This window comes from Lepisma saccharinum, chromosome 13 (genome assembly GCF_977018435.1).
Source record: "Lepisma saccharinum chromosome 13, izLepSacc3.1, whole genome shotgun sequence".
Lineage (NCBI taxonomy): Eukaryota > Metazoa > Arthropoda > Insecta > Zygentoma > Lepismatidae > Lepisma > Lepisma saccharinum.
Window position 1 is genome coordinate 5,677,139 of NC_139241.1, and position 17,742 is coordinate 5,694,880.

At 37.6% G+C, this 17,742-nt stretch overlaps 1 protein-coding gene across 5 annotated transcripts in view; it reads right to left on the bottom strand.

Annotated features, from left to right (window-relative positions):
* Window positions 1–17,742, bottom strand: part of LOC145997157 (uncharacterized) — a 65,507-nt gene that overhangs the window by 31,892 nt on the left and 15,873 nt on the right. For 4 of the 5 annotated variants that reach the window (XM_083133827.1, XM_083133825.1, XM_083133826.1 and 1 more), the window contains one exon: window positions 16,630–17,151. In XM_083133827.1, the coding sequence (XP_082989953.1) occupies window positions 16,630–17,151 (522 nt within the window). Of the gene's footprint in view, window positions 1–13,847; window positions 14,002–16,629; window positions 17,152–17,742 lie in introns of all 5 variants that reach the window. The other variant, XR_014442870.1, reaches the window with a different exon arrangement.

Consider the following 17,742-nt stretch of genomic DNA (forward strand, 5'->3'; position numbering starts at 1 on the left):
CCATGGCACCTACTTGGAGGCACATGTCAGTCGTTTGGCACCAAGTACACCCTAAGTTGTACCTATTTAGTGTTGGCGCGTTCCAATCGCAACCTCAAGGGAGGAAATTAGTATAGTTCCCAAAGCCTAATAGAAAAGCTGGAAAAGGATAAACAAATTCCTAAATCATAGAAAAACGGAAATAGAAGCAAATTAACAAGGAAGTAAAGATCCAGATATTCCATTAAGAAGGAAGGAAGTCCAGATCCAGATATTCAATTAAGAAGGAAGTCCAGATCCAGATATTCCATTAAGAAGGAAGAAAGTCCACATCCAGATATTCTATTAAGAAGAAATCCAGAGAGAAGAATATTCAAATGTAGAAAAGAAATAATAAAAAACATATTGAAATGAAAATCGATTGTAAATGAGAATTATAGAAGAACGTAGCTTATCATGTAAATATTCTGATTCCATGTATCCTGTGTTTGAATAATATATTTGTTTAAACGTCTCCATTGGAAGGCATCCTGTCTGGTTTCGTTGTCTACAAAGAACCCTACCCTGTAGATATTATAGCTGAGGTTTAAGATTAAGATTTATGCACCTTGCATCAAATGGAGGTAGCATAATTAACAGCAATTAAATTTATTATTTCATTCACTGTTTTATTATACTGCTGTTTCTCTCGCCATTGTTCCAAGTCAAAGCAGTCTCAATCTAACTCCACCCAGTGTCCGATCATCAGTGGCCCAATAGAACTATAACCTATTTCATATACACTGACGAGACCCCCCCATGTCATTCCACCCCACTCATGCCAATCAGGCCTCATCGCGAAGCTTCCCCTCCACCCCCACAAACTCCACCCTTAGATATTACTTTAACTAATAATGATTATTGTAACCCCATCACCCCTCCATCGTCTTCAGACATAAGCTACTTTTCTATTGCCTATATAAGTAACAATCATCTTCTCTCAATCCCCCCCCCTGTTTTTCGTTCCTCTTCTATCTCTCCACACTCGTTGATATGTCGTCTCGACAATGGTGAAGTGTTCTGACGATCAGGATGCCTGTACAGTCAGCAACCATGTACATCGCCTAAGAACATTTCGAGGAACGTCATCATGTTCGCTCAACACACACCAAAATGGAGTATCTCACCTTCGACGGTTCCAGATGTATCCAGCTCATTTCTATTCTTTGGATACATGCTGACAGCTCGACTCAGTGGACTTCAGATTACCATACCTGTACTTTCAGACAGAAATTCTTCAAACAGCAGCTAGTATTCCTGATTCCTGTGCAACATTTTGGATAAGTACAGTCATGTACACAACTGTGCATCAATTCGTTGCCACACGTCATGCTATCTTCAGTGGTCCCTGCTCGCTGGACCCCCTTCATCACTTTTGGTCTGAACTGTACTGATTGCAGTTCACCAGCAAACCTACCGCTGTACAGTTAACATCAGTACTACAGTGCACAGTCAACATCAGAACTATCGCCGTACAGTCCACAGCAAAACTATAGTTGCACAGTCCACAATGTAAACACCACAATTTTCGCACTTTGAACATTGTGAAGTTTATGTAGTTTAATTGACTAGTTCGTATTGGGTAATATATTTCAAAACTGTACGAGAAGGGTTTCATTAGATTCATTTATATCGTAATGCAACTTTATGCTAGTGTGTCCGTAAAGTGGTATATCAACTTGAAATGACATATGTTATATACTCACATTCACTGCCACGGGATACATGTGCTGCATTTTTTAACATTGCCAACGTAAATCTCTTACTCTTTTAAAATAAAACATTATTTCCCCAAATCTTCAGCAGATATTAGCATCTAAACTTGCAAAGTGGTATACCTGGATATACCGTGTTCGTGCAGTGGCCATTTTTAAAGATGCGATTTTAAGGATCGTGTGAGACCTCTTTTGAACTGAAGACGTAAAGAATCTTATGGTAGTTTCAAGTCGGAGGTAGATCGGGAAGTGCGGCCCTACTTAACTACCATGTGAGACTGGCTTAACATAGTTTTTTTGCTTTTCAATAAATATTCCAGTCTGTATCTTTTTAAAAATATATTCCATTCCTTATTTTTTGGATCCTTGCCAGAAAGTTGTTTTAACATAAATTTCGTCGATCTTAACTATGCACAAGCTAGATAATGAATACAAGATCTTATATCTCTATTCTTAAATCTATTATTTTATCTATACGGCACTTTCTGCCCCCCTCAATTCCTCAAGAAGTATATACATTATGCGTAAAAAATACTGTCAATTTTGCCACCCCTCCCAAAGAGGTATATGAAGTTGCAGCTTCTGGGGACAAACTTTGTATATGTTATGGAGGTATTAATATTTCCCAACACACTACACTTGAGATCGAGGTTTCTTTGATTGTTGCGTCAATACAGTTTGAAAACTTCTTATAAAAAAGGCAAGGAAGACAGGTATTTTTTTTAATTCATGGCATGGCATTTTTTATGGCGACATATTTCTTTTGTAACTGCTTCTTTGTCCATGCTGCTACGCAATTTGATAGCTCCTGGATTAGTCGGTTAACTTGTCAAACAAAATGCAACTTAGGTAATTATTTCTTTTTTAAGAGGAATAAATGTGGCAACATTTTTCATAGCTGCTGTGCAGTTTGAGAGACACCTGGAGTTGTCTGTTAAAACTGCTTTAAAAGAGGCAGGGGAGGTTATTTTCTTTGAAAAATGTCCCAATATAATGGTTTTTGTGCAGTTTCAAAGAATTTTAGATGTACAAAACTTGTTCACATTACAAACGTTTTTATTATTATTTTTTAATAAATTAAGCAAACTGAATGGAATATTTTATTTTCAGGCACGTATCAAGGTATATATTTCAGAGGCTGTGTGTCTGAACCAAATAATAACAATGATGTTTATAATTATACGTTAATATAATTTATAGGTTTATTCATAATTATGTGTAAACAAATTAATATTGTATTGTTATTATTACAATAATATTACATGTGTAATGCTACTTGGGTCAGGTTTTCTTAAAAAAAGAAAAAGACGAAAATGGTTGTAACAGCAATACAGACCTTCGGAAAATGACTTCCTGACATTTTGGGATCTCGATCAGTCGGGAAATACCGAATGGTCATTTTAAAAAGTCATTAATTCTCGACGTTTTCTGCATTGTAAGTGTCTGGGAATTATCGGAAATTGTTTTTTGTACCACAAATGCAAAAACAATCACTTAAGGTGAAAATGACATTTAGAATTCGAGATTTCCAGAGCTTCGGGAAATTTCAAACATTTCGGCCGGGAAATCGCGATTTTTTCCCGTCCCAAACCAAGTAATTCTGGTCGTGTCCGAAAGGTGCAAGACCGTACTTGAAGCGAGCATTCTCCGAGTATGGTCTTGGAGCACAGATTAAGTGCAGTCTTCAAGTCGTGGTCTGGAAGTGGAAGTGTTTTGAATTGTACTTCGACGGTAGCGCCAAATACGATCAGTAGATAAAACTGAGGACACGTTGTTTTCCCCGTGTTTAAAAAAATTGTTTATAATCATATAAATCACATAGTATTTTCAAATGTTCCTACACATACATTTCCACACATTAGAAGAACTTTAGTCAACAACTTGCTGACTGATAACATATATTTAACCCGTGAGGCTGGCTTTCTATCTCCACGATTTTAAACAAATGAACAACGAGTGTGGATATCACATGACTTAAGTCACCAAGCATCTGTGCTGAGAGCTGCGTACTTGCATGCTTCTGTTCTTGGTGATTCGAACTGTACTAGGTGACGTCACTTCCGTCAAAACATACTTCAAGTATGTACTTTGCACCTTTCAGACAGAGCATCTGTCCCGCACACCCCTAGCTGGTACATTGCAACAACACATAAAATCACATTGTTAAGAGATGAAACACTACAATATAATGCATGTAGTGTAAAGCAATGATGCATATAAAGCTAGGTAGCTAACTCCGCCTCTCCGGAACGGTCGTGGGTTAAGCCACTCATGTGCACAGCCATGTAGGGCTGACAGAGAGAGACCCTCCATTGCAGCAGCTATGCTTACGAATGTTAATTTCGAGGATTTTACAGTTTTTGTGTTGAGAAGAATGTTGTAACGATTAAAAATGAATTTGTAACACAGTGTGAGTTGCTTTTATGCAATATAATTCATTCACTGCTATTAAATTAATGGGGTTTAGTTTAGTTCTTCGTCTGAGGAAGACCCTGATACAGGGTCGAAACGTTACGTGTTAAGTGTTTTTACCTTAATAAACTGCCTTGGTCAGCAACTTATTGGAAAGTCAGACAAAAATACTTCACGTACCATGTAAAGTGTCTATTTTTTTACAGAAAGTAATCGGAAAGATTATACTTAGCAAGTTAAACGAACCACTGCCTTAATGCAACATGAACAAGGATGTATTTAGGGTCATCCAGGGGGTCCGGACCCCCCGAAAGACTTAACAAGTAATTCAAATAATGCAAATGTGTTTGTTTACCACTTGTTTATTTATTTCCACCGAACTTACTGGAAGGCAACATTTATATTGCGATCATATGGCTTTGTATGGTAGTACCAAAGAAGATTTATGCACACTACTATTTATAATAATATGCATAAGATATTATTCACGAATTTTACTTTTCGTTAATTGAATATAAATATAACATAGCTTTTTTTTGTTTTTCAATAAATATTCCAGTCCGTATCTCTTTAAAAATATATTGCATTCTTTATTTTTTTGATCCTTGCCAGAAAGTTGTTTTAACATAATTTTTGTTGATCTTAACTATGCACAAGCTAGATAATGAATACAAGCTCTTATATCTCTATTCTTAAATTTATTATCTTATCTATTCATGTAATAATAACAATACAATGTTAATTTGTTTACACATAATTATGAATAAACCCATACACTATATTAACTTATAATTTTAAACATTATTGTTATTATTTGGTTCAGACCCTCAGCCTCTGAAATATATATTTCTTGATACGTGCCTGCAAATAAAATATTCCATTCAATTTGCTTAATAACAATAAAAACGTTTGTAATGTGAACAGGTTTTGTACATCTAAAATTCCTTGAAACTGCACAAAAATCATGTTAATTGGAGATTTTCCAAAGAAAATAACCTCTCTTGCCTTCTCTAAGTTTTAACGGACAATTGCAGGGGTTTTTCAAACTGCATGCAGCAGACAGGATTAGCATGTTTAAAACAAAGTGTGTTAATGAATAGATCCTCTCGGGCTATCGACAAGGTGAGTTGCGGAAAATATTCCAAGCTTTCGAGAGCTAACGTCACTCAGGGTAGAAGTGCAGTTCTGAGCGTCAACCAGGTATAAATACATTCGTGGAGGGGGGATCCCAGTGAAGATGGCAGATCAATCGGGTGGCGTGTCTGCTGAATGCACGCTTCTGGTTAACTAACGCTAACCAAGCTGGGTCCAGCTCGAGCCCCGTGTCACGATTAAGATTGTCTTTTCCTTCATGATTGGCTATTGCATCCTTGATTATGTGGTCCCAGTAGTTTGAAGTTTTGGCTATGCATTCTGTAGTGCTGAAATCTGGTCTATGTCCCTCGTTGATTGTTTGATTGAATGTTCTGCTAGACCCAACTTTTCAGGATGGAAATACTTGATGTTGCTTTGGTGTTCTTTACAGTGCATTTCAATTGTCCAACCCATCTGCCCAATGAATGCTTTCCCGCATTAGCAGATAATATGGTAGACTCCCAGTGATTTGAGTCCTAACTCGTCCATGGGGTTACGTAGTAGGCTTCTGATCTTCGGAGGTGGTTTGTGGATGGTTTTTATGTTATGTTTCTTGAGAATACGACTTATAACTCCGGAGAGACTTCCGGTGTAAGGCAGGATGGCTATCTTCTTGTCAGCTTTGTGTGGGTTCCCTGGAGTGTCCGTGTCCCCTGGTGTATCCGGATTTCCTGGCATGTCGGGATTCCCCAATGTGCCAGATTCCCTGATGTGCTGGTCTTCTTCGACACTACTCGTTTTAATGTTAAGTTGATGTGTGTTCCGAGTACCTGTTCTGTTTGAAAGCCGTGCAAAAATGCTGTATTTCTTCTGATAGATGCTCCTCGAAGCTGATGGAGATGGCTCGGTGAAATAAATTAGAGAGTACTATAGCTCGTTGAGACGGGTGGTGAAAACTGTTGACATTGAGGTGCGCCGGGCTGCCTAGTGCCTTGTCACCGTGGAGTGTTCAGAAATGTACACGTCGGGTGATGTCGAGCCTGTGAAGACGTTTCTTGGAGTAATGCGAGTCTACCTTAAGACAAGCATACTCCCGATGTAATTCATGAAATGTAAAGCACGAAGCAAAGATATCCAAACCAATCACAGACTTGTTACAAGGAAATAGGAAATTTTCTTGGGAAAAAGAACAAGAAGAGAGTTTGCAGAAGATGAAGGATGTAATTGTAAACAGTCCTGATCTCAAGAGTTCTGACATTTCGAAACAGTTTCACTTGTTTGTGAACTGTGCTGACATTGCACTTGGTTATATCGTTGCTCAGGACAACGATAAAACTAGGAAATTGCACACTGTTGCATTTGGGAGTAAGGAGCTGTCTGAAACTCCGCGTTCTTATTCTGTCACAGCGAAAGAATTATTTGTGTTGACAATCGGCCTGGGGAAATTTGAATATTACTTTCTGCAAGCACCAGAAGTGATAGCTTACACTGACCATTCTGCGCTCGTGGATATCTTAAAATCTTCTCAGATTCCGAGCCACATAAACAGAATGATAAACAGGGTGGGTGACCAGTTTTCCAGTTACCGTAAAATACATTCCCGGTAGAAATAACACAGTGGTTGACTATTTGTCGAGGATCGAAGCGGGATTCTCTGAAAGGGAGAATTACATTGTTTCTTCGGATGCAGAAGAAAATTATCCGATAAAGGATATCAAACCTGAAGGATATTTCAGATTAGAGATGCCGGATGGGAAGATAATGGAACACCATGAGATTCCTAAAGTCGAAGGCAAAGTGTGTCAAAAATTAGACTGGAAGCAGATCAGGAAAATGAAAGCAATGTTTACAGATGCAGCTGGCAACACTGTAGACAGAAACTGCGCCGCCCATAGATCATAACGATAAAGAGATGTGAAAATTAGAAACACAGGGGGATCCTTACTTGTCGAAATTAATTGGATGTTTAAATGGTGACGAAGTTGAGATAAAGGATGCTTGAGAGAAGAGAAAATTTGACTTTTATCTGCAGCATTCCTGTCTCGACGATGATGGACTGCTTTACCATTTCATTGACGAAAACACTGGACTTTATCCACCGTTTAGCTCCAGATTGAAGGTGTGGGTACCAGACACGTTCAAGAGTGAAATACTTAAATCTTCGCGAGATGATTTATTATCTGCGCACTTAGGACATGGAAAGTCATTTTTAAAGGTTCTAGAGAATTATACTTGGGACAGAGTAGTCAAAGATGTCAGTAACTATTGCAAAACTTGTATCACTTGTCTTCAGTATAAACCTGACAACAGCAGAAAGATGGGCTTTATGAGCTCGAGGAAAGCTACTGTGCCTGGATACAAAGTATTTCTGGACATTTTTGGACCAATGCCTACAAGTACAAAAGGGAGATACAAGTACTGTTTGGTCATTCAAGATGAGTTCTCAAGGCACATAAGTTTGACACCACTTATAACTACAACAGCGAGGACGATCTCGCAAGCATTCTTGAATTACTGTCTTCAGTCAGGTTTCCCAAAATGCGTTGTCAGTGACAACCAGAGTATATTTCGAAGCAAACTGTATTCACAAAAGTTGTGTTCTGTGAATTGCAAGCCGGTTTATATTACGCCATATAGACCGAAGGGAAACAAATCAGAAGCAGCGATTAAGAAAATCAAGCAAGCACTGGAAAAGTTCTGCAATGAACACTCATCGTGGGCGGAAAACGTGGACACTATAAGTTTTGCCATCAATAACGCAACAAATTCGATGACTGGATTGAAGCTGTCATTCTTTGGACGTGATTTGTACATGCTGCATGACACTCGGAAAAAGGAGCTTCAGAGGGAAGATGGAACCAAGGAGGACGTCACATCGGAGAGACAAATGGATTACATCGTACAGTAAAGGAAAGAATGGGCTCGGCTTTCGAATTTGCACGAGAAAAAGAAGAAACAAAAAGGCAAAAGGCATCCAAGGCCTACAATAAGGGTAGAAGAAGGGTTAATCTTCGTGTTGGAGATCAAGTAATGCTTCAAGAGCACAGGATTGTGTGCTTTTTCCCAAGATTCGAAGGGATCTACAGAATTCTGAAATTCACTACTCCAAATAACGTTGTTTTGGAACAGGAGGGTGAGGGGAAGAGAGTTCTGGCTAACGTTGACCAGCTGAAGGTCATTCCGAGAAGAAATTTGAGACGAGTGAAGAAAAACACTCATCTCTAAGTTCTACTCTGAGATCCATCTGAAAGGGAGGGGGCAGATGGGATTTGAAAAATGACTGATGAAAGGGGAGCCGAGTGGCCGACTGCTAGTTTGTACAGTAGTAATTAAGTTCCTGATTTATTGTCGCTACATATTACATTCTGGAAAATGTATTTCATGTGAATGTAAGATTTAAATTTCGGACTGTTGGATTTGATGTTATGTAAACCTTTTACCAATAAAAGGAGATGAATATTCTAAACATGAAAACGTGAGATTTTCATCACTAAGAGAATGCTGAAGGATGGCAGTTTGATGTCCAAAAAAGGAAGCCATTTTGAAGTCGGGTCATGTGATCAAACGATAGAACCTTTGAAAGAATTTGAAGCTTCAGCAAGAGTCGAACCAAGTACTGCGGAAGTCCCAGATGCAAGGACTAGGAGACTAAGGAACCGGATGGACTGAGGAGAGGCTGAGTCGACCCTAGAGCAGGAGCCATACATGTTCTTTGGGAGGTGGAGGAGCTGAATCCATCTGCACCTGGGAGCAGTCCTGATGACCAGATGCCCGAGATGTCCAGGAGTTTCCAGGATTCCAGAGGAATAATCCATGGGGAAAAAGGAAATTTAGTGCAGTGAAATCGAGACACTTCTTTTTCAGAGAGAGACGATTGTGATGTGTAGTGAAAATAACATTTTCATTGACTTTCTTTTTCAGATACAATGCTTAACTTTTCTCAGTACCTTTAAGACAATTCACAAAGACTGATACAGGGTGGCGCACGAAATGTCTTACCATTTGTTTTGTTTATTACACATTTATTTATTATCGAAACATTACAAAATTAATGCATAGTGAATTATCGGAGTATGGAAAGTTTGTTTAGTGCAGAATGTGTTCAATTTGTCCACCATTATGGTTCACAACCTCTTGCAAGTGAACCTTTACATTTGTCACAACCCTCCGGCACAAGTCCTCCGAAATTTCACGGCACAACTGCACAATAAAGGCCTTGAGTTGCACTACATCTGCAGGCTTCCTTGCGAAAACTTTATCTTTTAAGAAACCCCACAAAAAAAAGTCACAAGGATTAATATCCGGGCTATGCGGGGGGCCACAATCTCCCACCTTCGTGACGTTCAGGAAACCGATTAGACATTACATGCACATTAAACATCGCATACAGGAAAACAAGAACAATGTTTGCAGAATGTGAGCGGGCTCCATCTTGCATGAACCACTGAGTGTGTAAATGGAGACCTGTTGCTAAGAGCTGCGGAATAAATGAGTTATCCAACATTTCCTTGTATCGTTCTTTGTTTACTGTGTCGTCAAAGAAAAACGGTCCAATGATTCCATGAGTTGAAATTGCTGCCCACACACTCACTTTTTCTCCATAATTCTCACGTTCATGCAGTTTGTGAGGCTGTTCACTTGCCCAGAATCGAACATTTTGCTTATTTACCACACCATATAAATGAAAGTACGCCTCATCTGTAAACCAAGTGTTGTGCAGAACATGATCTTCTTCCACTAACCACGAAGCAAACTGATGCCTTCGTTCCTTGTCCACTGCCGTTAGTTTCTGGACAAATGTCATTTTGTAAGGGAACAAGTGAAGATCAGAGTGGAGAATCCTTTGGATTGACCTACGAGATATTCATAACTCAGCAGCCGCCCTTCTTGTTGATTTGCTTGGACTTCGTGCCAAAGCCACACGAACTGCTTCAATGTTCTCAGGTGTTCGGACACTTGACGGGTGCCGTCGATTATTCTCCAACACAGAGCCAGTGGTTTCTAATTGTTGGCACAATCTGCGAATGGTCTGTTTACAGGGAGCCCATCTTGTACCAAAGTGTGCACGAAAATGCCTTTGTGTCGCTACCAAACTCTTTGATTCTGCAAAAAACATTACAACTTTCACCTTCTGTTCGACACTCAACCGGCCGTTATCCGCCATCTTGCAAACTGCTGTTTCGCAACAAAATAGAGTCCGATACTGACTTCTCCTGACATCTACCTGATTTTCCATGAACCAACTCACCCGCATACATGTTTTGAACATTCAATATATGATATTAAAAATTTTATGAGGTGATTTAATGGTATGACATTTCGTGCGCCACCCTGTATTTAAATTTCAGACTGAACTGTAACGCTGGGGAGGGGGAATCTGTTACCCTGCCTTGTGTCAGGGCAACAGTGTTTTTTTTTCTTATTGAAATAATTTAATATGTTAATCAACTAGGTAATTAAGTGTATAAAATACGTATGTGTGATTAGTGTAAATCTATTTATTATGCATTTTTTAAGGTTCATATATTCCATGTATAGAAACCATGTAGCTCTCCGTTCTTCTTAGTGTCTCCAACGTTCAGAAATAGGTGGGCGTTTTTAGCTGTTAAAATCAAAACTTTTGAGAGAAGGGCAGATGGCAACAGACCCCAACCAAACATATATAAACTCCCAGATGAGAGTGGGGGAGGTAGGCTGTTGGGACTGTGACTTGGAAGGGAGAGGCTGTTTCACTTCGGTCAGCTCAGATCGGAGAACACTATCTCCCCGCAACGGATGCTGTAAGAGATTGGACTGACGGGCAAGCTAGTGCCTTGGTGTCCAATTTACAGGTAAAAAGTAGTTTGTACTGGATGTTATTTTGAAGTAGTTATGGTGCACTGGGCAGCCTAGTGCCTTATCACCGTGGAGTGTTGAGAAATGTACATGTCAGGTGACCTCGAGCCTGTTAAGATGTTTCTTGGAGTAACACGAGTCTACCTTGCGACAAGCGTTTTCCCGATGTAATTCATGAAATGTAAAGCACCCAGGTAGTACAAACAATAGAGATTTCAAACATCAAAATTATAGTTTTGGTCCGATAATTAAAGAAATGAACGTTTGGATACGACTTTTATATATTTAAATTTACATTAATTAAACTTTAGAAAATACTCAAAATTTCTGTTTTTAATTTCATAGTTGCTGGACAAGGTAATTTATCCCCCTGATCAAAAAGGTTTCCTAAAGGTTATCAGTTGTCTCTTGGAATTTGTAGTTAATTATATAATTATGTTGACTTGTTGCAACCCACGTGCATTGTCGTACAAAGAAAGATAGATACCCCTAGACAAATCAGAGTAGAGTACGAAGTGCTCCGAACCTCGAGTGCGGAGGTAAAGTGTGGAGGCCAGGCAGGTAACACAGTATACACTGTGTCCCAAGGATACATCTGCCTTCATCATTCATAAGTTTCAAGTCTTACTTAAAATGTATTAAGCAACTTGTTTTAAACGTTTAAAATGCATAGCTTTGTTTTTCACAAATTTTTAAAACATTTAAAACAAAGTGTTTTAGACATGTTTTTTTTTCAGACTTGTTTTAAACACATTTTGATACTTAATGTTTGATAATTTGTGGTTATTTGCATGTTTTGTAACTATGCCTTTTTATTCAACATGTCATTCTGTTTATTGTGCATAAAAATCTGTTTAGTGGCTTAATATGTATACTGAATTAACAAAGAAACATATCGTGATGAATACCTGTTGGTTACTTTTATAACAGCTGGCCATGGATTTTTTTACCGGTGTTTAAAATATTTTTAAAATTGAATACTACATGGATGAAATTGTTTTGTTCCTCACTTAACACACTGCAAAATGTGCACATTGTTGTCAAAGTCAATATTTCGTTGCACTGATGATCAAATATCCTGTATTAAAAAAGATATTAGCTACCACATAAACTCAGTGGGGTCTGGCAACTGCGGATTAGTTGAAGCTTCTCGAAACAGCCTACAATCCTGCGGGGGTTATGCCTGAGTAAACAAAAAAATAATCGATCAGACAATTCGATTATGGCGAAAAACTAACTTCCGGTTTGACCAAGTTTCCCATATAAACAAATGGAATACAGATTGCCTTCAAGCTCATTTTGCTACAAAACATCAGATACAAAATGGATCGCTTGTAATTTTCAAGTAATACGGAGAAACAATTAGGTGCCTCGAAGAAATTAGCAATTTCCCGGAGCTTTTGGATGAAGATTTATGGAACAATTGTAATGTCTTCTGAGACAATGTTGATCATCTACCAGCAGCTTTGTCAGGAACTTTAATTTTCGTCAACTGAATCTACAATTATTTTTTTTTTTTAATTCACCCATGTAATTTATGTTAATTTGGTTGCTAAAATCACAGTCATAATCATCTGTTGCCCAAGGATTGCAAACTTTAGATAAATGTCTACAAAGTGTTACTCTAATAAAGTAAGAAAGGAAGTGTGGGGAGAAGCAGGGCCCAATAAAGAGAATATTGCATTAATATTACATATTTCACACAAATAATTTCACTTTAGTGACAGTAATTTTTCAGAAAAAAAAAAACCTTTTGCTTATACTCCTTCAAACATCTTCTTGACATGCCACTCTCTGGAAAAATTCTAAATGTGCCCATGATAATAGTTGTCTTCTGATTCACATTTTTTTCTTTTGCTCAATGTCCTTAACTTTTATGCTTCATCCTTCTGTATTCTGCATGGTATTATCTCTCGATTTTCACTTTTCTCTTCCTTACTTCAATCTTCATAATTTTCTTTCTTCCTTCATCACTATTTATCTCTTATTCCTATATGTTCTTTGATGGATTGTTTGAGTTGGTGTTTAAGTCCACTTTATGCACTCTAAGGCTAATCGGGACTGGACCTACACTTTAAAGTGCCTTCACCTGGTATCGAACCCAGGACACCTTCATGATAAGGCAACGATGCTACCACTGTGCCATGTTCTGTAATGAATCTATTACTGAAGGAGCACCATTCTGTTTGCAGGATTTCTGTAACTTTACTCAGTAAATAAAAAAAAATAACGAATTGATAAATTCCGCTTCTATATTCTCAGGAAATATCACCCCCCTCATTTTCGAATTTCAAAACAAGCCATTCTTTGGGCTTGCTGTTCAATTATTGTCTATTACACATTTCATATGAGTGAATAGGTAAAGGTAAATTTCCCCCATGTATGTAGCACCATACCATGAAGGAACATTTAGGGAACGTAGGGCTAGAGCTGCACATTTTTTCGATCTTGGCCATTTTTTGAGGTGATGTGATCAGCACCATGCTACAGCAATCTTTAGCCCACAAGGTTGTCCCTAGTTACCCACTGACTTGAGGCTGGGTGAGTCCAAGGGCCACTTTATGCAGGGACAGGGCCAGAAAAATTCCGAGCATTGATCACTTACAATCGGAATTGAAGCCGAGTCTTCCGCATGGCAGTCAGACACCCTACCTACTAGACCACTGGATGCCATGGTGTATCTTAAGAGTATCATTTTGAAATCTGAATAATCAACAGATAACAGCTTCCCCCAACAAAGAAACTTATTTCATGTGACCATGAACCTTGTATGCAAATGTTGTCGATACATACCTTTTGAAGAAGAATTATCACTGACCAGAAATCAGTAGATACCCTATTTAAGAATTTTACAATTGGCATGCATTCATAAGCGTACAGGTCCACTTAAGAAGGTAGTTGAATTGTGAATGATGGGTAGGTAGCAGGGGTACATGCTTCTCTGTGGCTGTAATGAGGAAATAATAATTATATTTTGTAAATTTGTTTTGGGGTTATGTTAGCCTATGTTGGTTAGAGAGATGGTAATAAATGTATTGTGCATTAAATTTTGCAGTACTAAGCTTCTTATATATAGTATGGTATGTCTAAAATGTAAATGTGTCATAGCCATGTTAACAGTGACACATCACCCTTATAACACATGAGATGGCAAGAATAAGCTACCAAATAAGTCTACTTCTGTATTGCGGGGCTTCACAGGCTAATACTACTTGTAAAATTAATTGTGACAAAGATCAGGTAGATTAATAAAGCTTCCATACTGGCTTCCATGACAGTGTGTTTAGCAGACTGTACTATGATGCTAGGAGTCATGGATTTGAATCCTGGCCTGGCCATCGATGCTTGTGAGTGTCCATTCATCAGTTTTATCACATCACCATTCATCCCCATCTTCGCGATTACCCACAAATGGCAGAAAAGGAAAGTAAAATAAACCAAATCAACCAAGACTGCTAACAAACATTTAGAAAAACTTACAACTCAACCTATCCTGCTACGACAATGGGAAGTGGTATGTGACTGGTTCAGTTTTCTAAAGACAGAAGCTAGAATCTCTTGTAGAACTTCACTGTTTTTATCTATGTTCTTGGGATGCAGAATAATTATATATAAAACTATTAATTTTCCAAACCTAACTACAGAGTCATGTGTTCAAAAATTTTTGTCCACATAACTTCTCAAATACTACATTATACGGTAAAAAATAGATTTTGGTACACTTTCTAGAAACTACATTTTACCACTTTTCATACACATAAAAAATGTACACTGTAATTAATATGATACCTGCTTTCTTCTATGAGAACTCAGTTTGCAATATGTTGACACCAAAAAATATTCTAAAATGTTTTTTTTCTCTAAGAAATGTTAGATGTGTTGCAAATACATGATGTTAAATCAATGAATAACAAAAAAAGATAAAGAAAGAAAAGAAAACCAGATCCAACTCATATATTAGCTCTTCAACAATATGAACAATTATATAAAATAAAAAAAAGTTACTTTTAACAGTGCAAGTTTGAACACACACATGCTGGAGTTAGTCTTGGCAAGTAAAAAAAATAATTTTTTTCATTCAAAGGGCACTAAACAACACCATTCAGTTAATGAATTCACAACACTAACCACCCAACTACACCATCTACTTTATTGGGTAGTGTTTACAAATCATGTAATTACTGGAGTGTTTCATCACTGGTGAAGGGTACTGTTTGTTGCTACTTTACTCTTTCAGAAGGGGTTCATTTTCAGACAGCTTTAACTTTTTACTTTCAGCTGCCTACAAACGGCACGACATTTTCAACCAAACATGATGAATACAACAAATAGCTATCATGTTCATGATGGAAATAGTTCTCCCTGCAATATTTAATGACATCTCATTGGCAGACTCAACAGATGTTAGTAAAAATTATACCAGAGCTGTAACACTCCAAGGTGAGGTCATTCCAACAGTGAAGTGAAGTGAATCATAAGACAGGTCATGAAAAACAATTAAGGGAACTTCAATACCAACTAGATATCTTGTCTGTAACCAAAAGGTCCCATGTTGAAGTGAAGATAAGAGTAAATACAAAATTTCAGTTCTTCTCTTCAACATTTTTTTGCCATTATTACTTAACTGATTGATTGATTCGGTGTTTTAAGTCCACTTTATGACGCTACAACTACACTACAACTTTATGACTTAAATATATCAGAGAATTCTGAAATACCCTCAAGGCCTATTGACAGTAACAAAGTACTTCTTTGTAGCTAATGAGTAGTGATTATTTCATGTTCAGTTTTTATACAATTAACCACTGTCTGAAATTCGCATATTTGTACATACCTACGTTTCGGAGATTGATTCTGTCTCCATCCTCAAGGTACTGTGCTATTCTATAATTAATCATTTGTTAGTAGTCTGCAGACATGTGATATGCTTGGGGCAGGCATTGATGACCGAATATATATGATATAAATCTACTGCATGGGAGGATTATTTTTCGATGGTCGACACTAAACTTTGTTTGGTGGTCATGTAAGTGTAAAATGCCAGGGAGGATTATATTTGCTGCGGCTCAATTTCCACCATGTCAGAAAAATTAGCGGATGTTACTGGTAGTAATCAAGTTGAAAATTATGTTCAATCTTTTTTCAGTGCTGCCTATGTGCAATGGTGAGTCCCTCAATGGTTGTGGACAGTTCTCCCAGTACATATACTACACCGTTCCTATTTGTATGCTGACTGGCAGAAGCAGGGTTGGCGATGTCTTTGGAAAGTGATGTAGAAGTTAGTGTTTATAATTTATACTTAAAAACAGATCTGGATGGGACCACCAGAAAAGATGGAGCGAAAAATAATTCTCCTAGGCAGCAGATTTATATGGTATATTTATATATTTGATTATATTGATGACTTGCGCAAAGCACATCACATGTCTGAGGACCACTAACTAGATGATAGCACACTACCTTGAGAATAAGGACAGAATCAATCTCCGAAAGGTAGATATGTAAAAATTTAAGTAAAAAAAAAAGAAAAACTAAACTGTAATAAAGCACATTGTAATGTAGATATTGTTATTACCTGGGATTAGTGTCTTCAGTTATTGCTGGGTAGTTCAAATCCATGTCTGTCAGATTCATCTCATTTCTTTCTTCGGTTTTAATATTTGGGTTTTCCTCATAATGAGATTTCACATCTTCCTCCTCCTTTAAATATTCTCGTTTCATAAACGACACTTTCTTCTCTTCTAATTCAAATTTAATTTCTTCCAAATTGAATGTGTTTTCCCCTTCCTTGGTTTCTGATTTGCAGACAACTAATTGTTCTACCATATTTACATTTCTCATTGAAGCAGGTTTTGTATCTGGTAAAATCAAAGGATCAACTTTATCCAATTCATTCTTAAAAATGTCGTCCACTTCACGAATGCCATATTTGTGCACTGATGCTTTGTGATAGTTTGTATCTTCTGCTTTCAAGGAAGAACTGGCATTTGGGAAGTCTGACATAGAGTTGAACTTCTCAATATGATTTTGCTGTGAAGTGGTGAAATAGACTTCCCTCTCACATACCATTTCTGTGTTGCCAGTTGATATACGTTCACTGAAATTATCAGACATGAAAATATAATCATTAAAAAAAATAAAGGTTATCAATGAAAGTAAGAAAATTTTTACTCTTGAAGTTAGTGGGAATATTTAGTAATACAAGCATAATGTCAAGAAAATGAGGTTAAGTAGTATGAAAAGAAGAGCCAGTATAAGTTTGCACTTAAATATACAGGGTGGTCAAACTAAAAGAGGCACCATGTCTTATAAACAACATACAGACAATTCACTCATTTATTGTATATACAGAATACAGAGTAGGAAAGTATTATTATGAAAAACAATGTACTGAACATTCAATAGGTCAATAGTTCACAGGAGGTGCTGAAAATGTTCAACATGAACCTCGATACACAACTCAGCACGTCTCAACATGTTTCTGGAAACTTTTGCCAATCCATTTGGTGTGATTTCCGCAATCGCATTGGTGAAACCATGCTTCGTCGGAGTGGAAGTAAAGATGAGGATCCAGATAACCATCAGCAACATTCGTGAGTAACCATTCGCAATAGTGTTGTCGTTGTCCATAATCCATAGGTTTTAATGCTTGCATCACTCTTACTTTGGTCGCATATGTAACTGCTCC